The 25,643-nt window shown below is 40.6% G+C and overlaps 3 protein-coding genes across 4 annotated transcripts in view; 1 reads left to right on the top strand and 2 right to left on the bottom strand.

Moving 5' to 3' along the window:
- echdc2 (enoyl CoA hydratase domain containing 2) overlaps window positions 1–23,661 on the bottom strand; it is a 33,815-nt gene extending 10,154 nt beyond the window's left edge. Inside the window, exons 1-2 of the mRNA XM_086089116.1 lie at window positions 23,536–23,661; window positions 6,747–6,858 (exon numbers count right to left, since the gene is read on the bottom strand). The gene's annotated coding sequence lies outside the window, so the exon portion shown is untranslated. The remainder of the gene's footprint in view (window positions 1–6,746; window positions 6,859–23,535) is intronic.
- Window positions 1,827–17,148, top strand: lrrc52 (leucine rich repeat containing 52). Of its 2 annotated transcripts, none has more exons than XR_015096473.1 (4): window positions 1,827–2,271; window positions 2,445–2,983; window positions 8,919–15,281; window positions 15,515–17,148. XR_015096473.1 is itself a non-coding variant. In XM_086089115.1 (4 exons), the coding sequence occupies exons 1-4, from the start codon at window positions 2,162–2,164 to the stop codon at window positions 16,170–16,172; spliced, it is 960 nt and encodes a 319-aa protein (XP_085945241.1). In that variant the 5' UTR covers window positions 1,827–2,161; the 3' UTR covers window positions 16,173–17,148. The 2 variants fall into 2 exon arrangements, 1 of the variants encoding a protein (XP_085945241.1); XM_086089115.1 differs by having other exon boundaries at window positions 8,919–9,214; window positions 16,158–17,148.
- On the bottom strand, window positions 22,875–25,438 carry mmachc (metabolism of cobalamin associated C). Its single transcript, XM_086089118.1, has 5 exons — window positions 25,348–25,438; window positions 25,042–25,239; window positions 24,362–24,514; window positions 23,803–23,979; window positions 22,875–23,727 (listed from the first exon to the last, which is right to left on the bottom strand). The coding sequence occupies exons 1-5, from the start codon at window positions 25,435–25,437 to the stop codon at window positions 23,545–23,547; spliced, it is 801 nt and encodes a 266-aa protein (XP_085945244.1). The 5' UTR covers window position 25,438; the 3' UTR covers window positions 22,875–23,544.
- Window positions 25,439–25,643: the final 205 nt, after the last annotated feature.

Genomic DNA, 25,643 nt, shown 5'->3' with positions numbered 1-25,643 from the left:
TTTATTATTACTTGTAACAGCAAGTACGAAAAACATTATCTATATGTAATTTCCAATGGGGAAAAACGGAACAAAAACAGCTACATGGATAATATTTATTAAATAAGCAATCAACATCCAACTGAGTCCAATGTTCTTTTCTGAGTCCCGCAATTAAAAATGTAAAATGAATGAATAAACCGGCGGCTGGAGTTCGACGTGAATATGCATAATGAAGTCAACACGCCGCTGGGAGAGGGACAGAAGGGGGAGGAATTAGCCAGTGGTGCATATAAGACGAAGTCTGTTCTATCTGTGTTTGTTATTCAGACGGGCGCTGCTACCGCCGCTGTGCTGATGCCGCTTTGGGGCCCAGCGATGATTGAGACGGAAAAATTAGAATGAAAATTACACAGTCATGCAAATACAAAATGAAATAGACTCTAGCTACGAATAAGATAATTAAAAGATGTATTCGTTTTCCACACTGGTGACTCAATTTTAAAAGGGTTGAGCAGCATATACGTATGTACATTAAAAATGATCATACTTTCCCCAAATGTTGCTTTTGACTAAAAAGAAAAGTGAAAAGATTTGTAGTAGTTGTTGTAGAAAATCTCCCACCAAATGTATATATCTACTTTGAATAAGTCTCTGAAGACAAGTCTCCAACCGGTCCAAAAGGCTGCTGCTCAAGTCCTGACTAGAACTAGATGTGGAAATATTCACAATATGTTTTGGAAAACAAAAAAGTCTCCTACAATATTTTCTTATTCTTTATATCAAGCAAAGATTTGATTTGTCTCATTAAAGCCTATCCAAGTTGTCCAAACTGCTTCTGCCCGAGTGCTGACGAGAAGTACAATGATTGAAACGCGTCACAATTTGAAGTCTCTATCTAAATTTGAACACTGTTCACCTCCAAGCAAGTATCTCTGAAGTATTTTCAAGTTCTCAAAAATGCGTCAGACTGAGCGCTGACTAAAACTAGGAGAAGTGAAAAGAGTCACAATACTATTTGGAAAGCAAACCTGAAAATTTCGGTCTCAAATAAGTCTCTATGAAGTCTCTTCAACTGGTCCTTAATGCTTCTGCTCGAGTTGAACTTTGGAAAACAAACACAATTTTCTTACTCTTTATATCAAGCAAATCTTTGAAGACATGTTTCCAACTAGTCTCAAATGCTAACTTTCACATTCTTTTTAGTGAACAAACAGAGTGGGAAACCCACAAAATTTTGGACATCTACCTTAAGCAAGTCTCTGGAAAAAAAAGCCTCTAAAATTTAGAGGTTAGAGTCTAACTTGACCAAAATGCTGCCTCCCGAGTACTGACTAGAATCAGGAGTGGAATGATTTTGAATCCTTTTCTAAATGTGATTTTGTCTGAACACAAGTCTCTGACTACTAGTCCAAAATGTTGCTGCCTGAGTCCTGACTATAAATAGAAGAATAGGATAGAGTCACAATTTCAGGTTCGTCAGTGTGTGAGCATTTGGGCGATTATCTGTCTCGTTCAATAAACGTCTGAAAACACATTGGCGACTGTGGCTCTCCTTGCCCACATGCGAGGGCATTAAAAGCACGTTCAATACTTCATGAGTGTATGTGTGAGACAGAGAGAGAGAGAGAGAGAGAGAGACAGAAGAGAGGGAAAGAGTTGTGTTTCATTTGAGGTTAAACGTCTCGTGCATGCATGAACACCTGATTACGTCAGCCCCACAATTATCCCTAAACACACACACACACGCACGCACACACACACACACACACACTGGTGGTCACGTGCACAGGCGCTCAGCAGAAAGGCAGCTCAGCGCTCAGGAGCATCAGTAGTCCACCGAGCCGAGCAGCGGGAAGGACGCGTCGCGCAGCCTCCGTCCTCTACCGGAAAGAAGTGCCGCGCAGGAGGAGGGAAAAGACGGCTCAACTCGGATCAGAGGAGTGTGCGCGGGTCAACCCTTTGGCCCGGGAACCGACGCCCCCGTCATGCACTCAGCCGGGGACAACTAACTCACCAGCATGATTCACCACGGGGGTGATTCAGTGACTTGGTGGGGCAAAGTCCGCTAAGCTCGCCCGTCTGGGACTTGCTACGAGAGACTGGATCCCGAGAGCTCGGATCCCAGGATGACCAGGGGCGGCGTCCCCGCTCCGTGACGCTCCGGGCTCCGGCCCCCGTCATGCGTGTCCCCCGCCAGCCCGGCGCCCACTCCCTGCGGCTCCTGTCCCTTTTGGTCTTCGTGATGGGGGCGGCCCCTTCGCCGGCTCTGACGGCCGGATGCCCAGACAGGTGCGTGGAGGGTTGCAAAAAAATATATTCCGGGAAATTTCTGGTGAATGCTGACATTTTGTATTAAACTTGTTTGGTAGAATTTTGTGAAGTTTTCGAATTGAACGCTTGAGAGACTGCAAGTCAGTCAAAGTGTTCCAACTTTGAAAATTCCTGGACTTCTTGAATCATAGGTGCGTGTGCGACGACCAGCTGGTGGTCCAGTGCGCCGGGCGGGAGCTGACCCGGTTCCCGGCCGATCTTCCCCTGGCCACCCGGCAGCTCATCATCTCCAACAACCGCATCGGGGACCTGCCGGCCTTGCAGCTCAACTACCTGTCCGACCTGGTCTACCTAGACTGCAGCAACAACTCGCTCACGGAGATCTCAGAGTCCACCTTCGGGAACCTGCGCAAGCTGGCCTACCTGGACCTGTCCTTCAACGCCCTGCTGCAGATCGATGAGCGGACTTTTGGGCCTCTGCCGTCCCTGGTCATGCTGCGGCTGACGGACAACCCGGGTCTCGGGGAGATCCATGCCGACGCCTTTGCCGAGAACGCGGCACTGCAGGTCCTGGACGTGAGCCGGAACAACCTGACCGCCTTCAACATCAGCGGTCTGATCGGACTGCCGGCCCTCAGGTCTCTGGGACTCAGCGGGAATCCGTGGAGGTGCGACTGCGACACGGAGGACCTCTGCCTTTGGGTACAGATCGAGAGCTTCAAGTTCCAAGGTGAGGATGGATGAAGGAATTGTTCAAAAGTCTTGAAAGATTTACAGAAAGTACTTAGCGCTTCACTTTGTTGACTTGTATTCTAAATGGACTAAAGATTTATTTCCTTACAATGTATGAAGTCATAAAAGGATACTTTATTTGGTACAGAGTCTATTTGCAGGACTGCAAGGTAGACTTTCTTGGTGGCCAATGAGGGGCTAGACAGAATTCACAAAGACTGAACTCAAGTGCACGCTCGCACCACTTTTATCGTTTGCCTTACTGAGATACTTGCTAATTGATTTCAATGCAAAGGGGCTTGTGAGTCTGGGTTGTTATACCTCCCGTCACTTAGACACTGCGCCTCTGTTATACCAGGATAGTACCTCGCAAGTACCTTACATGCAGAACCATGTGTTTGTAAAACGGCTTAGATGTCCAGTGTGTAAAAGACGACGACTAGGAATAATCAATTTTTTTCCACTGAGCGTACACGTACAGTAAAAAAAAAAAACACAGTGGGCCTCAAACGGCCCCCGGGCCGTACCATGAGAACCCCCAGGTTAGACATAACTCATCAAAGTGGGCCTTAACAGGATCAGTTTCATGCCTGAAGTGTCAGTCTTTGCGCCAAGTTGGCAAATTGACACACAGGACAAACAGGCAAAAATCCATCTAAAATAGCCAGCATGCATGTCTAAAAGTATTCCAAAGGCACTCCAAGGTCTCCATGTTGCTTGTTGTCACGTCAGCTCATTAAGATGATGCGATTGTGGTGCAGTTGAATCTCAGATAGCGGCACACTTATCGCGCCTTTACCCCAATGTGTGTACTACATGAAGACAGCATGACAAGCCCATGGGACACTGTTGATGGGAAAAGTCAATGTTAATGCTGCTTATGTGTTTGAAGCCAGTCATGCTTAAGGCAGGATTTGTCAAACTTTTTTGCCCTGGGGACACCCTCACAGGGGAGAACATTTTCCAAGGAACCACTTATAATTCTAAAACAAATTAAACCTTGTGCATAGTAATCATTTACTATTAACAGCCGAATCTTACCACCTTGTAGAAAGCATACGAAACCAGTAAATAGTTGAGTTGATTTAAGCAACGGCGAATAGGTTCCCAAAAAAGTGTGAGTATGTCAGTTCAGAAGTAGGCAGGAAAACACGTGCTAATTTTAGAGGAAAACATTCCTGAGGCTACAATAACAAATTCATACTTTTTAGAGAACAGTTGTATTTTTTCCTAATAAAAGTCTCATGTCTAATATTGTAATATTAAAGTCTTAAATTTAACAAGTGAACACAGTCAAAGGTCACAAGTTAATTAAAAAAAATACAACCTTATAATCGTAAAATTACACCATTTTCAAACTACAGCTTCAAAATTCCGATTTCTATAAAAATAAGACCTTTTCCTTAATTAAAAACAACACTTTATTCATGTAGTGACAGCAAATTTATGTGATGACACATCACAATATCAGAGATTTTAACTGGCCCAAAGCTAAGATAAGCAGTAATTGCTTTGTGTTTCATTGTCACCCAGGTTCATATGTTGGTATGCACTTATTACATGATTCCACATAATTTATGCAAATTATTTCACAGACCCCCAAACTACAGCTCATAAACGCCAATTTGACACGCACTAGCTTAAGGCACTAGAAGGCTGGCAACGGTGTCCTTTTGTATCACTTCTTGCACGCTTCAACTCCTCTCCTCACTCACGTGTTTTTAATGATGCTGCTGGTCAAATGATGTGCTCCCTTTGAGGAGCATTGTATTTTAAGACACTCCACTTAAGTGTGTGTCTAATGGCAGGACAAGGAATCACTTTCAGGGCCTATTGAGGCAGGATTAAAAAGAACAGGGGAGCACTTTAAAACTTAGCATGTACATAAAACCTTAGATTTATATAGCGCTTTTCAAGGTATCCAAGAACGATGAATTAAATAGCCAGTAGAGGGCAGGCAAGAAGTGCGAGAAAGGAGGGTGGTAAACTAACACTGGAGGCTAATGTTGATTGTTAAAGTTAATTTTGAAGCGAAGCTATGGAAATTAACGTTAGTAGCTAACGGCTTCTTAGCTGTAACGTTATCGGCTATGTTGGAAGCTAACAGTTAAACTAATATCTTCTTCTTTAGTTCGTACCAAAATGAGAAATTAATTAGAGTGGAAGTTGACTTTCTGAGACCAATGTTGAAGCTAAAATTGAAAGCTCACGTTATTGTTGAAGCTTATTTTGGAACTTAGCTGAAAGCTAACTTTGTGGCATCGTTAGAAGAAGCTAATGTTGAATCTTATCAACAAACTATATCAATTGGCATCTGTTCTCATGTTTAAATAACTTCCATTTCCTACTATATAGTTAACATGACACTTTTCTTAACTGCCATCACTACTAGTAATTTTCTGCGCTTATCACAAGCCATGATCCTTTTAGCAACATGCTACTGGTTGTTAGCAATCGTTCCTATGTCACAACGACTTTAATTTCCTGCTCTATGGTTTTTGTAACCCTTTTGCCCTTTGCCATCACAAGCACCCTGTGAGGTTACTGAAGAGTGTCCGCTATTTGTGTGAATACTCATTTGAGGGAAAATCTTCCGTGTAGTGTCTCCATTCTATTTATTCCCCCGTGCCTGCAGCGTTGCACTCTCTCTTGCAGTTGCTCTCGCTAATTGTCAGTGAACGGTCGAGTGGCCTGACGCGCTGATTCGGACAAGCGCTTTGCATCCAGACGTGCGCAAAGTAAGTCACTATTCCGGATACGTTAATTTCACTTCTAAGCGAAGAAGTGAAAGTGGACTCATCTGCAATGAACTCAAGAGATGAACTAAGGTGGTGTGACAAAACAAAGCATGTGGGACAAACGGCGGGTCGCGATGAGGCCACCACTCCAATTCATTAAAGACAATTGCATCATTCAATACACGCGCAACATGCATTATTCAGCACATTGGAAGCATATCCAATTCACCTGGCCTAGTTGTGCAGCCTAGCCAAAACTCAACATATGGACAAAAGTAATGGGAGATGGGGTTTTTTCAAATTTTCAGAACGGCTGGAAATCTCCCACGTGAAATAATTCATTTATAATGAATGAGTTCTGGGGGGAAGTAATGTTTGTTTGTTTTTCTTTTAAATATATTTCTCATCAAAAATAAATTAATTTAAAAAGAAAGTCATCTTAATGTAAAATATTTTTTTGCTCACATGTAATTATTTCTCCCTCAAAGCTCAACCAAACCAAAAAAATTCTACATGATATATATAGAAAATACAGTTATCAAAGCCCTTTTTTAATTTTAAAATATTTATTTGTCGAGTTTTTCAAACTTGGAAAGGGATCTGCTCCACAGCATAACGCGAGGGTTGAAGAGGAGCATCTCACTACATTTGTCCAAGTAGTGAAGAGCGAAACACGGAAGGATGGTTGAGTGAAAAGTGGCTGAAGGGAAAATGAAGCGATAAGAGCGTTTTGCTGCGAGCCGACCTTCAGTGTGGCTCTGCACTTATCCTCTGCCAGAGGAAGAGGAGCTGCTTTGGAGAAACTGAAAAAGGAGGACGACGGCGTTCTGACTAACGTTGAAGAACGAGAGCGAAGGCGTGAATGCGGAAAAGGTCAACTATTCTTAGGCGCCGTGATGATTGCGTTTAAGCTCCTTGATAGCATCAGCGCACATTTCAAACGCTCCAGCTTTAGATAATCACTTGATTGCGTTGCGGGGGCAAAAAGCCTCAGAAGTCAAACAAAACTATCGGTTTTCTTACTTTTGTCAGCAGTTCAGCCTTGGTGGAGGTCTGCAGATTATCCATTCAACCATTTTCTTCAGCGCTTGTCCTAATTAGGGTCATGGGTGATCTGGATCCAATCCAAGATGACCTTGGGTGAAAGCAGAGTACATGCGGTACACCTTTGACCGAACAAGGTCTCCAAATTGATTAATCAATTATCAAAATAGTTATTGATTAATTTGATAATTGATTAGTTGTTGTTGATCAATTGATAAAAAGTTGTGCCGCTAACGTTAGTCTTCCTTAGCTGTTAGAGGTCAAATTGGAAGCTAACTTCAGAAGCTAACGTTCAAGCTAAAATTGGAAACTGAAAATAGCGCTAATCTTGTAGCTGACATTGTAAGGTCAAATTGAAGCTAACATTAGGTAATGTTGCAGCTAACATTGTTTGGTCGAATTACAGCTAACATTGGAGGCTAACATTAGAGATAATGTTGAAAGCTAATGTCGGAAGCTAACATTAGTAGCTCTAGTTTGTGACTACTTTTGCCACCTCTGATAAACAGAGACATCACGGGCTCCTGTTTCTTTGTCACTTTCTTTTTCACAGTTTTTCCCCCTTGTTATCACCACTTCCCATCAGTCAGCCAGGCCAGGAAAAGCTGTCTCTGTCAGGGATGTCCTTGACATTTGCGCCACTTGTCAGCACTCTTATCTGTCAGGCACTAAAGTCCACTTTGAAAACGTCCAGCACTACTTATTCGTCTTCCTTTGTCGAGGTTGATGGAGCTGATCAAGTTGGAATTAAAATCTTGCAAATAAAGTGAGGTGGGGGAGAAAAAAAAACGTCGGTTGGTATTGATGCGGGCAGTGTTGATAACCTTGGATCAAACTCATTACGTAGTCATTTGCATTTGTCCTTAAACCTGCACAGAATTCCAATAAAACACTAAAAGTATTTTAAAGGCTTCGTTTAAGTTTGTTGTTTCACAATGCTATAAGCACCATATGGCGGCGACCTGACAGTTGCAGTTGAGAGATCCTGGGTTTGAATCTCATTACATAAACAACTATATTCAGAAATTATTCAGCACAAATCACCTTGTCCAGGAATACTCTACAGGCAAATTGCAACAGCACAGAGTAAGTGTAGCATCGCACAATGTACTTTTCATATAAGAAGGCCATGCATCAGTGTCATAGGACGCAGATGGAGGGTGACAGAGAAGGATGAGGTTTGAGGTGACAGTGTCAGGAGTGTCAGGGAGGAGGAAGCGTTTGGCGAGGGGAAGACAGGAAGAGGAAGCCTGTCGAGACCAAGACCCATCTCGGCGTAGATTGTTCCCGACCGTTCTTCCCTCCATACTTCATCTGCAATGTTTGGACCCTTTGGCCTCCCTGGTGTCTTGAGTGCACTTTAATGGACAGTGTGAGCCATCAGCCAAAGGGAAAGTGGCCAGTCTCCCCTCTCTAGTGGGGGTTTTTATATGGGAGGGGGTTACTATTACTGAGAAATATAGGTAATAAACCTCTGTCATATCCCAATTTATCTTTAAAACTAAATAAAATAATTTAAATAATTTGATCATATGCCATACATTAAATTCACTGTTAAGTATTCAGTCTGTATTAATTGGAAAAACTAATTATGCAAATAATTAATTGACGGAACTTCATGAATCACAATCACTTTTGCCCCAAAGTGCTGAATCGGAATCAACTGACTATGCAGTCCAGAAAAAACACAAATCAGAAAGTTTTCCAGTGTTCCCCCTCCATCTAATTGTCTTTCCGCTCCTTCGTCCTCTCACGTCATTGTTATTCGCAGAGTCAACTAAGCATGAAGGGGGGATGGAGGGGGGCCGGGTGATGATGAGGATGTCAATTAGTGTGTCGCTAATGAGAGATGAAGTTAGATGAGATGATAAAAAATGGAAAAAAACGCTTCCTCGACTGTTCTCTTGTTTCTGATTGCTCCGTTGGAGGATGAAAGCGCCCTTGTGACTTTCAATCTCCTATTTTAAGCATAAAGCGATACAATGCCCTTAAATATGCAAATTAACACATTAACTCTCTGCAAAAGCCTTGGAGCAGTGAGACAAATTCCTTTATTTTTGTTTGTAGACTGAAAACATTTGGCTTTGAGGCCACAAGATGAGATTGCTTGTTTTCTCGTCAGCTCTCTCCGTTCTCTCTCTCCCCCCCCAGACGAGGGCCAAACGGTGTGCCACAGTCCGGCCGAGCTGGCAGGCCGGCGTCTGGCCGAGGTGGGTTTGCAGCTTCGGGCGGACTGCCACCAGGGCCTGGGCTACTGGGACTACCTCTTCTTCGTGGCCATTGGCTTTGTCATCTTCTCGGCGGGCACGGTGTCGGCGTGGGTGATGGGCGTGCTCATGGTGCTTTATGAGCGCTACAGCAAACGCAAGAGCGAGGAGCTGGACAGCAGCGACGAGGACGCCAGGGGGGGCGGCGGGGGCAAGCAGGGAAACGGGGACGTGAGCAAGGTCTGATGCCGCCGATGACTCTGAGACCAAAGACTCCATCCGCGGATTTTGGCTGTGTTTGGAATCACTTGCTAGCCACTATTTAGTGCTCTATATCGCAGGTTTCCCATTTAGTCATGCAGATTGGAAAGTGTAGCAAGCACAGGTTATCTTATAAGAAAAGTAGTGAACAACCATTGGTCACTAGAAAAGGAATACAGTGTATTGTAAACCGGCAAGTAATTGGCAGCCCTTTTTTTTACTACACTATAGTTGCCTCCAAAAGCCACAAGATGGTGACAAAGGACTACTTTCCAAGATGTCACCAGAGAGCGCCGCAGCACTTAAAACAGAGAGGATCATAAAGCATCAACACTTTACATCTAGCGCGTAAGCAATCACAAACCCATATTGCATAGTCGACTAGATTCTGAAATTTAATTATTCAACAGAAATGAGGCTACCCAAAAGTATTAGTAACATATTAGCCTGTATAACACGCTAGCACAAACTGATGTGATATCACACACGGGCAAACAATTATGAGCACGAGCACTTTACAATAAATGGTGTGAAGTCATCAACTAATTTTTGACATTCACTCACAGTAAATGGAATTCAGGCAGATTGTACTGCAAAGTAGACAACATGGGCTGAGAGAAGCTGTGCTGCATTCAAGAACCACCAACAAAAAAGGACATCTTAAACACAGACAAAAAAAAACACAGTCAAGGAATTAAAATGACCAAAACGTGCGATAGCAAGGATGTAATTACAGGGCCTCAGTAGTGTTCCAAAACTATTTTTTGTTTGACAGATGGATGAGCAAACTACATATGTACTCCACAATAGTGTGTAAAAATATGTAAAAATTCAAAAATACACAGTGGACTTCCACATATTCACAATAAGCAGATGTGAATTTGTCCAGTGCAGCACGGCTCAGTCCCAAACATCCCCAAATCACGATAATCAGCTCGTAATTGATGCTTCCCTAAAAAGGGTTACAATTGCCTATAGATGCTACAAGATGGCAGAAAAGCACTACTTTTATATGAGACAGCAAGTAGTTTTACAGTGTATAATGGATTATGGGTTTAAAAAAAGAAAAAGAAAAAAAAGCAAATATGCGAGGAAACACTGTATAGTGGATAGAGAGCAAGTGAATGGTTCCTAACACAGCCTCTCTAATTGTTGACATATTCCTCAACGCAAGAACAGAATGTGTGAGAGAGTGAGTGTGTGTGCGTGCGTGTGTGTGTGTGGAAGCCAAAAGTTAATTGTATGCCTTTACCTTGTGAATAGGGAACATTTTAAAATGTTTATTGAGAGCAATAACCCCCTACACAAACGTAATTTCTCAGGAATTTAGTAGGATTTTCTCCCCCTGCCCCCCAAAAAAACTTTTTTCCCCATTATGTATTCATTTGATATAATATAAATCCATCCATCCATCCATTTTCTGTACCGCTTGTCCTCACAAGGGTCGCGGGGGTTGCTGGAGCCTATCCCAGCTGGCTTCGGGCAGTAGGCGGGGTACACCCTGTACTGGTTGCCAGCCAATCGCAGGGCACACAGAGACGAACAACCATACTCACAATCACACCTATGGACAATTTGGAGTGTCCAATTCACCTGCCATGCATGTTTTTGGAATGTGGGAGGAAACCGGAGTACCCGGAGAAAACCCACGCAAGCACGGGGAGAACATGCAAACTCCACCCAGGAAGGCCGAAGCCTGGACTTGATCTCACAACCTTTGCACTGGGAGGCGGACGTGCTAACCAGTCAGCCACCGTGCCGCCCTATAATATAAATATTTCAAATATTTAATGATATTTGTAATATTATCAAAATGGAATTACCTTACGGATTACCTTATTAAAAACAATGCTTAGATATTTTGTATAAAATCCTACTAAATTCTTATTAGAACACACAACATTTTTTTTTTTGTCACGGGCTGATGCTCTTGGCAACACTTGTGTGATGCTAAGAAAACATTTGAATGACATACACACACGCACGCACGCACACACATACACGTTTCCTACTTCCTAATACATGCCCCAATTGATAACATCCCAAAACATATGAAAAGCCGTTTGAGCGTTTATTCAATATCCATGATATCCAGCAAAATGTTCATCCATGCACTACTACATTCTTTGCCCTCACTGGTAAAACAACTCGCACGAGCAGCCTCCTGGGTGCTACTAGTGGCACCAAAATGCCCACTAGTAGTTTTGCCTCACTGTTACCTGCACACTAGTTGTCCTTGTCCTTGTGTGAGAGAATAAAAACAATGAGCTACTAGTACAACTAGTGTCATTAAATGTTTTTACTAGTTAGTGTTTCACTAGTATTAATACCATGCAGGACTCAACTGGTGTAGTTTTGCCTCACTAGTAACACAGTTCTACTAGTGAGGAGGAGTGAGTGTACTAGTACATGGACAATTTTACGCACGTGTGATATTGAATAAATGCTGAAACATACATACGCATTTGCTGCACTAGTAACACTGCTAGGCTCAACTCTGATATCTAATGTCTTCTTATTTATGCCCAATTAGTACTAGTAGCCTTCTGGGCACTACTAGTAGCACCAAAATGCCCACAGGTAGTTTTGCTTCACTAGTAATGTGAATTGTCCTATATGCCAAAGTAGACCTCCTAGTGTGGGAAAAACATTACTTATAACACACAGTTGTTATAATAGCGAGGACATGAAATAAATGCTCGAACAGCTTTCCATAAACACACACACACACACACACACAAAACACACCAAACATACCTCGAACCAAAAAACAACAACAACAGATGAATGTAAAACAGAAAAACATGTGCAAGCTACCTTTAATGTTGCGTGTGTGTACAGAAAGGATTGAGTGTGTGTGCGTGTGTTTGACACGTGGCTATCTCCTGGATGGCAACTAGTGCTGGTGGAGGAAGTGGATCAGGCTAACGCACGGAGACCACGTCAGAGTGATCGAGTGCGGCGCCGTGCTCAACAGGAATCTAAGTGACTGGCTCGGCTGACCTCGGCCTATAGGCCTGCTTTCTGTGTGTGCGTGTGCGTGTAAGTGTGTGTGCATTTGCGTGTGGAAGTGGGGCAACACGATCACACCACATCCCATTGAGCCGCCTAGACGACTGATTCACGACAAGTCCCGTCAAGGAGCGAGCACATCCTCAAAATCAGCTCTTGGTCTACCATGTCATTACCTCCACCAAGGCCGTTTGGTTGTCAGTGAGTAGGACTAGAAAGGAATGTCCATAAACAATAAGCAGGGAACTTATTGGAGTAGGGGGATGGGGGGCAGAGAAGAAAATTAATAATTTATAGTTGGGATCCGGTTGGTAGTATTTTTTTTTTTTACACCAAGTCAAAAAATGTGTTTACAATAATATATGCTATGCTACCCTACTAGTCTAAACACGGTATTCTGATTAATAATGTCTTTGTGAAACATAAATTAAGCGGCAAAATCAACCCGTTTTTATCCATCTCAGGGGGTGGCTATTTTGCCAAAATGACATCACAGAGCTCAACTTGTGAAGGTCACATGACCAAACCAGGAAAAGCAGGTGAGCCAGGGTTGTGATGTCATTTTCAGATGAGAGCAAGTGGCAAAATGGCCACCCCCTGAGATGGATAAAAATGGATTTTGCCACTTCAAAAGGCAACATTAATCAGTAAATGTATTAATGTAACGAATATTTTTTACTTGACTTCCACTTGCACCAAAAATAACAATGTATGCGGATTACAGGGTTGAAAACACATCAATTCTACCGTTAACTCTCTGTCATTAAATAGAAAACACGCACTGGACGGCAAGGAAACAGGCATGCTGTTTTTTTGAACGAGCTATGGCCATTAGTAGTCCAAATGTGTCGCACGTTTTCAGCCACACAAAATCTTGCATCTGTCGGACACGCGCACAAAACACACACAAGATAAACGTCAAGGGCACAGTTAATGTCAGAGCATAAACATTAACCAGCACCTATTTTTATTTTAACGTGTGTATTTCCACAGAAGGGGCTTGTCTTATTTGATTTGCTTTAATTAAACTTGATAAGTGTTTTTTTTTCCTTTTCAAAGAAATGGTCATTTCTATCCAAATGTTTTTTTTTCTACATGGTTAATTTGTGGAGCCTTCTAACATTATCACAAAATCAAATAATTGAATTTTATTTAATTATTTTTCTTTCTTGGGAGAAAAAAAACCAAATAATGTCAAGTAATTTTTATTTATATAGCGCGTGACATTTTTATTTACTGTAAATTAGCACTTTTGTTATTAAAAGTAATTATTAAATGTAAAAAAAAAAGAAGAAGACATTTTCCTTTCATAAAAGGAATATAATTAACCTTACTTATTTATACTTTTAAGATTTTGATATAATTTACCAAAATTAATTTATTTTTAATGCCATTTGATTTTAGCTTGTTTTTTCCAGGGGTGGGCATTTCTCCACGTAAAAAAACCACACGATTCAATACGGTTTTCGGTACATGGGGTGTAAAACGATTCAAGGACGGTTCAATTTGAAAGTGGAAAAATTCAATTTGGTTTGACGCAGTGGGATTACGATTCGATTCGATATGCTACGTATAAATTTGAATGAACTTGTCACTATCGTAAATGTGTCCTTTCCTTAAGATATAGCTCTCCACTAAAAGACAATTCGATACGTATCTCGCTAAATTTCAAAGTGGAACAACTTGATTTGGTTCAGTTCAATGTACTAACAGCTAATTTGTGGATCTCTTTAGAACTGCCTGAGCATGGGAAAACAAATTTGATTTGATTAATAATCATTTAACTTCATTTTCCTTTCAACACAAAACTTTTACATGGTCAGGTCCCCACAAGGTTCTCAAATGCAACCCAACCAAACGGTCTTCACTCCGTGTGTGTGTGTGTGTGTGTGTGTGCGTGTCTGTGTGTGTGTGTTTGCACACGTGCGCCTGGTATTAACTCAAGAGCGACATACGCCTGCTTGATGTTTCTTTTGTCCTTTCTTTGAGAGTTTTCTTTAATTTTGTACACCATGTATCATGAGCAATAAAGACTTTATGGATGAGCAGTGGAACAAACTTTTTTTTTTTTTAAACACTGACACTTGCTACAGCTCCATCTGCTGGATGGGGTCCTCTGTTACTTTGACCCCGCAGTTTTAAGAGTGTACAGCAATAGCCTCAACTACGTCTATCGTCATGTATCCCAAAACCAAATGTCAAGGGGTGGGGCGGGTCGAGAGACAACTATAGTTATTTTGTGCCCGCTATATGAGACAAGAGGAGACGGTGTGCCAAGTGAGACGGGTGTCCCATTTGACGCAGACGTCGACCTCCGTGGATGCCGGCTTCAGCCTCCACGAAGCCCGGCCGGGCTGCCTCGTTGCCTTTTACAGGACGTGCACTTGCAGTAAACATGCTAGTTCACACTTGAAGAACAAACTGCTCGTGTTGGAGCCCTGGGACGCTGCTGCAGTGTGTGTGAGTGTTTTATTGCATTAGATGGTCTATATGAGCTTCACGCTCAGGAGCTAACATCCCCCTTAGAGAAATAACGGGATCAGACCAAGCGCACGTACACACACAGTGTCATCCCGAGCAGTGCTGTTTGTGCCCCTGGTCCTTTGTGTTCCTCGTAGTTGATGTGAACTGTCTGTCTGTCAGTCTGTCCGTCTGTTTCATGACAGCAAGCTTCCAAAGTGCAGTACCGCCTTCAAGTCAGGGTTTGGGTTTTAAGAAGGGTTTCAAGTCAGTGTAGGTTATGGGTATGAAATTAGGCTTTCAAGTTAATTTGAGGGTTTTGAAGTAGGTTTTAAAGTCAATTTTTTTTAAGGTTTCAAACTAGGGTTCCAAGTTATATTTAGACTTTCAAGTTATGGATGTAAGACAGTACATGGGTTTTAAATTAGTGTTGGGGTTTCAAAGTAGAGTTTCAGGTCAGGTTTAGTGTTTCAACAGAGTTAAGATTTCAAGATAGGGTTTCAAGTTATGATAGGGTTTCAAAGTAGGCTTAGGCTATTAAAGTAGGCTTTCAAGTTAATTTTAGGGTTTCAAAGTAGGGTTTTAAATCAGTGTTAGGGTTTCAAAGTGGGGTTTCAAGTCATATTTATGGTTTCAAAGTAGAGTTTTGAGTCAGTGTTACAGTTTCAAGTCAGGTTTAGAGTTTCAAAGTGGGGTTAAATGTTAGGGGGATTTAAGTCATGGTTAGGGTTTCAATGTAGGGTCTCAAACTCAAGTTAGGGTATGGGGTCTCAGGTCATGTTTAGGTTTTCAAACTAGGGTTTCAAGTCAGTTTTAGGGTTTTAATTCATGTTTTTAAATCAAGATGAGGGTTTCAAGTTAGTGTTTTGAAGTAGGGTTCAAATCGGGGTTAGAGTTTCAAATGAGGTTTTCATGTCTGGGTCAGGGTTTCAACCCCACCTCACCCGTATTTTTATTAACACTTCCCTTTTAATGAGAGGTGAAGCATCGTCCCACGAAAGCTCAGAATAGAACGTTTCCCACTTCCTGGAATAGACGTGATCCTCCTCTGAGATTAACAACTCATTACCATCACACCGCCCCTCCAAGGACCCCCCCCCAACATCTCACATTGTGACACACACCTCCACCATACCTCCCCCTTCTCCTCCAACTATCCCAATTTAAACACTTTAGACGATAATTCCCAACCTCAATCTCCTCTTTTTCCTGAACTGAGCCTCTTGGGGGCGGGGGGGCCTTCATGGGTCCACCACACGCATATACTTCCGTGGCGGTAGCCTGAATGAGGTCTCATTATGTCTTTTAGTCATATCCTCAGTCAAGTGTCACCACAGGAATGCACAGTACCCGTGATAACATTAATGAATTGAATGTACTGAATAAAGTTTGTGCGTCATGATCATTAGGTGAGTAAGTGAGAAATCAAATCAAAACGTTTGCATTGTAGGTGTACCTAGTGTAGTGGCATATAAGCTGAGCACACATTTGTGCGAGATCGAAGCGTGCGGCGAGAAGAGAAGCAAGATTAGTTGGCAGGAATCACTATCGGACGTCAACGCGGAGGCTGCAAGCTAAAAAGACATTTGGCTGAAAACTGCTCGATACAAAAGAGATGAGGAAAGACAGAAAAAAGAGGGTGGGAAACAACTTCCTGCTCTCCTCCACACGGGCTTCCCTCGCTTCACCTATGACGCTTTGCTGTACTCTGTGTGTAGAATGAGTATACGGTGCCTTGCAAAAGTATTAGCCCCCTTGAACTTTCTGACCTTTTATCACATTTTAGGCTTCAAACATAAAGATAGAAAATGTGACTTTTTTGTGAAGAATCAACACCAAATGGGAAACAATTGTGAAGTGGAACAAAATTTATATGATATAAAATTTTTGTTTTTACAAATAAAGAACTGAAAAGTGCAAAATTATTCACCCCCTTTTCTCTCAGTGCAGCCAACTGACTTCAGTTCCCTGATGATTTTTGAATGATCCAATGTTGACCTAAATGAATCATGATGATGATAGAGTCCACCCATGTGTAATTTGGTCTGAATATAAATACATCTGTACAGTATATATCTACTAATGTATATACAACGAATCTCAAATGGTGGTTTTATTCCCCCTCCAAAAATATGCAATTTTTTTTCTCAACAATATACATCTAGATTTTTCAATAATAAAGGACTTGTTTCTCTTTTTTCCTTGAAAAATATACAGATGTTCTCTTGGAAATATAATGCTTAGTTTTTGTTTTTTAATACATAGGTCTTGAAAAATAGGACATTTTTCTTTAGTTTTTTTTACTTGAAAACATGCAACTTTTCATCCAAAAAAAAAGAGACTTTCTTGAAAATGTACATTTCTTTCTTTCAAAAAAAAACTTACATGACTTTAAATCTGGAAAATTAATAGCTACACACACACAATTTTTTTAACCCATCTTCACCCCTAAAAAATACAAATACAAATTATCTTTAAAATCTACACTTTTTTTGCAAGTTATGTAAATATTTTCCTTCAGTGTGGTCCAAAACCTTGTCTCACAACTTGTATGCTCTCTTGTGCTCTTGACAACATGATGAATGACTACTAATAAAGATGAAGAATCATCTGTCATCCCTCTCCTCATGTAAATGGATCCTCTCTATAAAAGTCGTTTATCTAACGTGTCTCTTTGAGGCCGTGTTGATTTTGTAGCTGCTATTCTTTTTTGTCTCCGGCGTGCTGATAACAGAGATAACTGGTGACTGGAGGGTAAAGTGCTAATGGATTTAGCACGGCGGGATGCATTTGCATACCAGAGTGAGTCGCTTTGTGAACGGATACTTGTGGAAAACTCATGGACGCCCACGTCAATAGGGAGCACTTTTCTATGCAGCACATTCGACTGTTGGGAGTTTTTTCATAGAACCTTAGAAGTGAACCAAACACTAGAATTTTATGATTGTACTTTTCTTTCTTAAAAATATGTGACTTAATTTTCTAAAAATTTGTTCTTGAAAATGTACAACTTACTATCTCAAAAAAAAAATAATTAAGAATTGACAGTTTCCCCTGAAATGTATCACTTTTAAAAAAAAATATATATATATATATATATATATATATATATATATATATGTACATATATTCGCATAAGCATACACAACTTTTTGGATATTGAAAGTAAAATAAATTTTCTTGAAAATATGTATGTGCACACATATATTCATAACATTAACATTAAATATATATATACCTTTTTTAAAAATCTTGAAAATATAAGGCTTTAATATTTAGAACATAGACATCTTTTCTTAAAAAAATATAATCTAATTCTATTCTTAACTACCTGTATTATTAAAAATATGCGACACTTAATCTTGAAAATTAAGACATTTTTCTCCCCCCCAATCTTTTTTCATGAAAACTTGTGACTTTTAGACAATTTTTTCCTGAATTATACAACTTTCCCCAGAAGTAACGACTTTACCTAAAAATAGAATATAATTTGCGTATATAATTTACTACTGCCTCAAAATTATGCATTTTTTTTTTCATTTCAATTTTTTCTTCTCATTTTTTTCTCAAAAATATAAAAATAATTTAAATGTTCTACTTTTTACAAAACAACTTTCACACTCCCCCCCAAATATTTAGTTATATTCTAATATTATAACATTTGACTTTTCACATAGACACTATGTGACTTTTTTTCTTGAAAATATACAACTTTGTTCTATCAAAAATATTTTTACATGAACATGAAAATAGCCAGCCAAATATTCTAACTACATTCTTTATCTTTTTTTTGGTTTTGTTTCACAAATACAACCTTGTTCTCCTATGAAATATCTTTTGTAGTTTTACAATTGTGATAAACTACATCAATTTTACCCAATGGATCAATTCTTACCAGAAATAGTATTAGCGCCAACATTTTTGTGGGATGCCTCTATTAGGCAGGAAAACTGACGAGAAAAGAGAACCGCCTGGACCTAAGCTGAGCTAAGCTAGATCATATCAAAGTCGTGTGTGATTTTAACTGTTGCTGTGGGAGTACTTTGTTATGTCACATTCAAGTGCTTTCCAGCTGCGCTCAGCTCAGCCTCTCCACTGGATTTAGATTGTTTTTTTTTCTTTTCCAAAAGGTGCATGCATGTAGGCGTAATGTTTTGTCAATACTTCAACCTCAGCCATGAGTGAGCATTTCCATTGGTGCGTGCGTGTGTGTAGTTATGCGCGCACACATACACACAGTGGCCTGGCCTAAAGTGATCCCTATTTGAAATGCTAATTTGCTTTCCTTCCCGCAGGTGCTTCAAGAGTGTGTTGAAGCTAAATGGCTCATCCGAGCGGGTCATCGTGAGCCTTAATGAATTCACGTGTTCTCACATTACGCTCGGCATGGAAAGCAAACAGCACCTGGGTCTGTTTTCAATATTTCAGGGTATTTAAAAGTGGCATTGTTAGCATCCTGAAAACCCGCCTGTCAACAGCTTTGAAATAGAAACGTAAGGCTATTCAATCGACATCTAGATTTAATTCAGCTGCGATCCTCCAACCAGCAAGTGAAAGAGGAGCTGCAGCCTATCCTAGCTGATTTTTGTTGAGGGAAGCGGGGTACACCCTGGACTGGTCTCCAACCCATCACAGGGCACATATTGACTTCTGTTTTGGTTAGCAACAGAGTTAGTTCAAATTAACTCAGCATTTAACTCTTTACTCTGTGAGTGATAGATCATTGCTATAAAGTGAGGTAAGCACACTTACTAGATGTCTTTTATTTTCCTCAAAAGGGAGGCATTTAATTTTTCTGGATGGCAAACCAGTCAACTAGAAAGAAAGTGTAATACATGGAGATGGATTATGCAAATGCCAGCTAAAGTGCATGTCTGGTGGATTGGGGGGTGCACAGGAGGAGGTATTATCTACTACAAGTGGCAGATTTTATGAGCATTCATTGGCGGTGATGTAATACTTGAGGCAGGGCTATGAATTATCCACATGTGCATTTACCCGACAAGGGCCCAAAGCTAATTGTTCAGAAAACAAAAAAAGGGGGCAGTGAAGGAGTCACTGCCCTCTCTCTCTCGCGCGCGGTCAGACCAAATACAAGTTAAGTATATCTGGCGGGGTGTTTAGTATAGGAAGCAAAAACTTTGCTAAAATTTGCTTCTTCGTCTATTTCGTCGGGGTTTACAAACGTCAACTTTTCAGCAACAGCACAAGTAGAGAGTGCATAGTGCAGTGAAATAAAAACTATTTGTCCACTCGATATTTTTTATCATAGCGGGACAGCATACAGGACAGCATATGTGAATATGTAGATGAAGTGGTATTAAGAGCTGTGAAGTCAGTCCCAAAACCTTTTTACCGTCAGTTCTCCGTGCATAATAATTTCAAACAGTGTATATCAAAACTGTAGTTTGAAAGGAAAAAGCTAAACCGCTGGATTATGCAAGAGCAACCTTAGCTTGTCTGCCCTTTGATGGGATTATTTATTTGTTTGTTGTTTTTTGTAAAACAGAGACGTCAGGGTTGCCAGGTGAATGTTGTTGCATCGCTGTCCCCCTCGGAGGAATAACAAGCGTAATCCTATTTCCATATCAGCGCTAAACACTCGCAGGCTGCCTTCCCGGCGCAGCGACGTATTCGTCATGCTTCGTGAATGCCGACTTCTTGGCTAGGTCGCCGCCAGCGTCTTGTTGTGAACAATCAGCGTCGCTTGATCTGTCGGCCTCGCTAATGGCGGCCCACCAGAGTTCAATGTTTGCGTGTTAACGCAGGGTTAGCTATCGGGCAAATGCAGAGACTGCAAGATGGCACGAGAGTATGTACCGTAATCAGATGAGGTTGATGTTTGTGAAGAAATTACAACTGTATATATTTTGTATTTAATACAGAGCAAAGTTTCAATTGTAAAATGACTCCTTGTATTTGATTTTAATTGGCTGATACTGAATGGTGTCTCATGAGAGGAGTTATGGCCCCTGATTTCTGCCCAAAATCAAACTTGTGACGAGAATACATAATTGCTTGGTGCCCTTGTAGTTCCCCCCCCCCCAAACAACTGCCACTGGTCCTGACTCCTCACCCCCCTCCCTCTCTGCGGACCGCGACACATTTGTCCGACCACCCGTCACCCTCTTCACCTTCACAGACCGGTCAGGCTAACGTCAGCGAGATTTGGATGCCAGAGGCTGGGCTAATTATGCTAATCTAATGAGACTGATAAGAAGAAGGAGAATTTGTTTCCTAGCAGACAAACAGCAGCGGGTATAAAAGAGAAAATACACTTACTAGACACCTTATTAGGTACACCTGTGTCTAAAAAAAGGTGACTGAAATTCTGATAAGAAAGGAAGGTATGTTTATTATTGTGGTTTGCGAACTATAATACAGTTTAAAATGTATTCATATATTAAACTTTTGCTGGGATGGAATCCAGAATGCCTGCAACTCTATTAAGGAATGGATAAGCGGTTCAGAGAATGAATGAATTAATAAAAAAAACTATACGTAAATGTTGCACATTTGCTACTTTAATCTATAAAGCTTTACATTAAATAAGTAGATAAAAAGAAACATATTAACAACTAAAATATGTTTAACCTTTTTCCCCCATTGACTTTTTGAACCTCACATTAAAATTAAATTATGTATGAAGAGAACATTTATATTACAAAATAGTTAAATTAAAATAAATTAATGTCCACATAACAACTTAAGTGTACAGCATTGTAAATGAATGTGTGCTAAATCCATGTATTCATCCCCCTCCTCAGTCCTCGTTGCTTTGCTACTCCGCTGGCCTTTGCCCGCGCTCCTTGTGAACCGACCGACTGAGGCCCGTGGGCGGCTGCCGCTGCTTCACTCAACCACAACTCATCAAAGCGCCACTCTGCTGCTCATTCTCTGCCTCTGCTCGCTGCTCTTTTCATCCGCACACACTAATCTGAATCACAGCAGCTGCAGCGCTGCTTTTCGCAACTACATTTCTGTCCAATTTTCACTTTTTGGAGCAAACTCTCAAACTCTAGCTTTAAACAAAGTCTAACTTTTGTGAACCGAAAACAAAGTACTAGGAACCATATTTGGTAATTGGACTCCTCACTACAAGGTAATTGAACCGTGTGACTGATCCCAGCCAATCAAGCACTAAATACAAAATGAGAACACTCACAAGGAGCTGCTATTGCGAAAAGTCCCCTCACACACTCCTTTCACATTTTTTTTCTGCATGTTTGACTCAATTACGAATAACACAGGCAACATAGCATATGATCTAAAAGTGACAAAGATGGAGGTGGTAAAACTGAGGCTATGCCGTATCAGTGGGAGTATAATTAACTCCGCTAGAGTGCTGATTCAATTCACAGATAGTTCTAATGGAGCTGGAAGGATAAAGGGCTCAGGTGAAAGGCTTATTAGAGATAAGGGGTAGAGTAAAATCACAATAAAAGTGCAAACGTGTAGTGAAATAAAGGAGGATGATCATCCAGTAGTACAGAGATTATTTGTACCTTGTGAAACGACCCACCAAAGAGCACTGTAATACTGACACCTAGCGGCTGAGCCATGCATAAACCCTAAAATGACTTTTAAGTCAAGGAGCAAAATTTTGATTATTCATAATTATATTATTCATAATTAATTAAGATATTTTATAGTAAATTATTAAAACACTTCACTAATATTTGATTATGGAATTATTTACAATAAATCAATAATTTAACGCGATAAATAAATTAAAAAATATATTGTAACGGATTGTAGGGAGGAAAATGGCTGTAGCTGTTACTGGACTCTTGAAAACGCTAGCTATAAAAAGTCTACATACCCCTGTTCGAATGCCAGGATTTTGTGGTGCAAAGAATTGAAAGCAAGATTAGTCAATCACAGGTGTGCGCTGACTCTCATTACACATGAATTTGAATGTGATTAGTTCATTTTGAACATGGTGTCCACACTTTTGCAAGCACATTATTTGAGTTGCTTGATTTCCAACCCCTCTCGAGGTTAAAGGTTAAAATATTGTTTTAACTTTTTATTCATTTATCTATTTATTTTTTAATCTTGGTCTCATTTTTTAAACAGGATCACAAAAACCTGCAATTTGAAAACAAGTGTATAAATGGTAAATGCTTTTTGTCCTAAGGCAGAATAAATTAAAAATAAATCCAACGCCAAGCTTTTTTAGGCACATATTTATTTTAAAGATGTCCATTTATTGTCATCCATCGTATGACAATTCCATCCACATGAGAGTGAATGTAAACCTCTCAAATGGAATTTCAAGAAAATATGACCCACAAATGGCAATAATTTATAAAGTAGTGTCAGCATACAAAAAAAAAAGAAGTCTGATTTCATGTTTAATATGTCCTGTATTAAATAAGAAGTACAAGGAACCCTTTGCTTTGCACTTGCAACCTAATATGGCCTAACAAGCAGGTGGAAGGCAGTTGGAGAAAACCCACTCAAGCAACGGGAGAACATGCAAACTACACGGAGAACGTCGTCGCCCAGATTTGACGCAAACCCTAAACCCAGAACCTCAGTACTGTAAGGCAAACGAGCTAATCACTACTCCACCATGCAGCTATTTTTCCATAATATGTTTACTCTCAAAATTTGTACAAATAAAGGCTTTCTTTTCTTGAGTAAAAATAGAACACTATTGAGAGAAATATGGTGTATAGATTTTTTTTTTAAGTTTTAATTCTGTATGGTGTAAAGATTTTTTTTAAGTTTTGATTTCAAAATAAAATACCACCCACGGGTTAAAGCTGCATATCATGTCATAAAATGACTTGACTTCTATTATTTCTCTAGAAATGTATCACCTTTCCGCCTCAGCCATGTCCATTCCCCTGAGCGTGTTCTCCCGGGCTGTAAGAACTCACGTCGTCCAACTCTGCCAGAAGACCCCAACTCCTGAGCAGAGTATGTCGCTGGGCAGGTGACGTGGAGAAATAGTCGCGCTGTTTCTGGGAGTAAGTCTGCGAAGGAGTGATGATGTTCCTGTAGCTCCAGTCCTACGGCGTAAAACAATGTGATGAGGGGAACGTGAAGAGTTCCATGTGAAGAGTTTCATTTAGGCTCCAAGGTACCTGCCACCTTAAGTTGAAATCCTCAAGCAACCGAATTCTGGCCTCCCTTGAAGAAACGCAGTCCGGAGGGTCAGGCTGGATCTGCTCTGGATCCATTTTGACGTCTTGGAACACCAGCAGAGCTCTGATGGCGAACCAGCCTCCCAGTTTGGGATGCACGCACACACCAAACATCTTCTGTCAGTAAAATGAGAGAAAATTTTTGAACAAGGCTATGCCCAGACTAGCCTAGAATATTTGTTGAGCTGACAAATAATTTAATTTAAAAAAATCTCACTTAATTGGAAATTCATATGCGTTTTTTTTTTCAAGATCCTCTCCCATTTGTTTTTCAACAAACACAAGCAATAAATTAATGTATATTACAATAAAAATATTGCATTTATTATACATGAATGTTGTGGTCTTATGGGTGAGTCTTACGCGAACATAAAGGCAATTGAACCATAAATATTGAATAATATGAAAGATTAAGTTGTAAGTAACTTAATAAGATACCTTCACAAAATTATATGAAACAAATGTGACAATAGTTCTGAGGTAACATTTTTAAGATTACTTTGTTAGCCCAGGGTTGGTCGCTGATGTCAGACTGCTGGTAGTAGAAAGCCGCTCCTGAGACATGTGCGGCGGTTTGTGCTAAAAATTTGGGCTTCCTGCTGGGCAGCAGCTCGTAGTCGTACCTCACGTCTACCTTGTGTTCGGGAAAGTTCTGCAGACAACAAAAGAGACACTATAAGCTAAACAAAGTGAGGGAAACGATTTTGGGGAACATATATTCCCTATAGTGAACCTTCACCAATTCATGAACTAGCTACAATATATGTATTATTTGCTGAAAATAAAAAAAATCACTTATTTGGACCTAGTCACATATTTTACTCACTTTCTAGGGTTGCAACAATTAATTGAATAATTCTATTAAATCAATTACAAAACAGGTTGTAGCAAAATGTGCCTTGAAGCTTCGAAGCATTTTCCCACACAGGCTAAACATCTTTTTAAGGGGAATGTTGTAAGTGGTGTTAAAAAATCATTAAAGTGTTTTGGGCTCATAACTTGGGGTATATTTATTCAGTTTTTATTGTAGGGGGCATCTATTATTTACAAATGTTTGCGATTCATGTCGAGTCCTTGGTCCCTAACCACAACAGATTGTGAGGGTTCACTGTATTTCTATGGTAATATTAAGCATTAATTTATCACCATAAATATATCCAGGATATGCATATCACACACCTGAGAGACAGCAGAGGTGACACAGTGTTTGACACACTGGTCAATGGGGTCAGAGAGTCCCTGGCAGCCTCTCTCCTCCATGAAGGGAAGGAAGGCTTGCTCGAACATGGCAGGAGTGCTGAGGAGCAACACCGCCAAGCTGTCATCCGAGTAAGGCAGGTGCAGCTTGGCGGGCAACACGGAGTTGTACCAACCCACCTGAAAACACGGAGCAAAAAAGATGTCGAGGTGCAGTTGGTTGTTGGTGTCTAATGTAAAGCTAGGAAAGTCTCACAAAATATATTCTGAAAGTGGGAGCGCAAATACCTTCAAGGTGTACACTTCAAATCCGAGTTTTACAAGACTCTCCTCTAGCACATTTTTTACAGTGTCCATGTTGACGATAGAGGCCGCCATTTTCTACGTGTCATAATCCCTGCGTGGCATTGTGGGATATTGTGTTCTCTTCTCCTGGTGATGACACTGCGAATACGAAAGACGTTCCACGGAAGATAATCACTGTTCAAAATAATACACATGAAAAACACAATATATTCAACTCAAGATTAATTAAACGATTTTGCTGCGGCTTTTCTCATATTAAAAGGCAAAATCTATACCAA

Source organism: Leptonotus elevatus, chromosome 11 (genome assembly GCF_054856555.1).
Source record: "Leptonotus elevatus isolate MCC_2025b chromosome 11, RoL_Lele_1.0, whole genome shotgun sequence".
NCBI classification, from domain to species: Eukaryota; Metazoa; Chordata; class Actinopteri; order Syngnathiformes; family Syngnathidae; genus Leptonotus; species Leptonotus elevatus.
This window is presented reverse-complemented; position numbering and strand designations above follow the sequence as displayed.

Excerpts from the sequence above, each read along its gene's own strand:
- mmachc (XM_086089118.1), bottom strand. The coding sequence starts at position 25,437 with ATGGCGGCCTCTATCGTCAACATGGACACTGTAAAAAATGTGCTAGAG. Across the intron at positions 24,515-25,041 it reads TCACCTCTGCTGTCTCTCAG|AACTTTCCCGAACACAAGGT; the intron begins GTGTGTGATATG and ends TGTTGTCTGCAG. Across the intron at positions 23,728-23,802 it reads ATTTCAACTTAAGGTGGCAG|GACTGGAGCTACAGGAACAT; the intron begins GTACCTTGGAGC and ends TTTACGCCGTAG.
- lrrc52 (XM_086089115.1), top strand. The coding sequence starts at position 2,162 with ATGCGTGTCCCCCGCCAGCCCGGCGCCCACTCCCTGCGGCTCCTGTCC. Across the intron at positions 2,272-2,444 it reads ACGGCCGGATGCCCAGACAG|GTGCGTGTGCGACGACCAGC; the intron begins GTGCGTGGAGGG and ends CTTGAATCATAG. Across the intron at positions 2,984-8,918 it reads CGAGAGCTTCAAGTTCCAAG|ACGAGGGCCAAACGGTGTGC; the intron begins GTGAGGATGGAT and ends CTCCCCCCCCAG.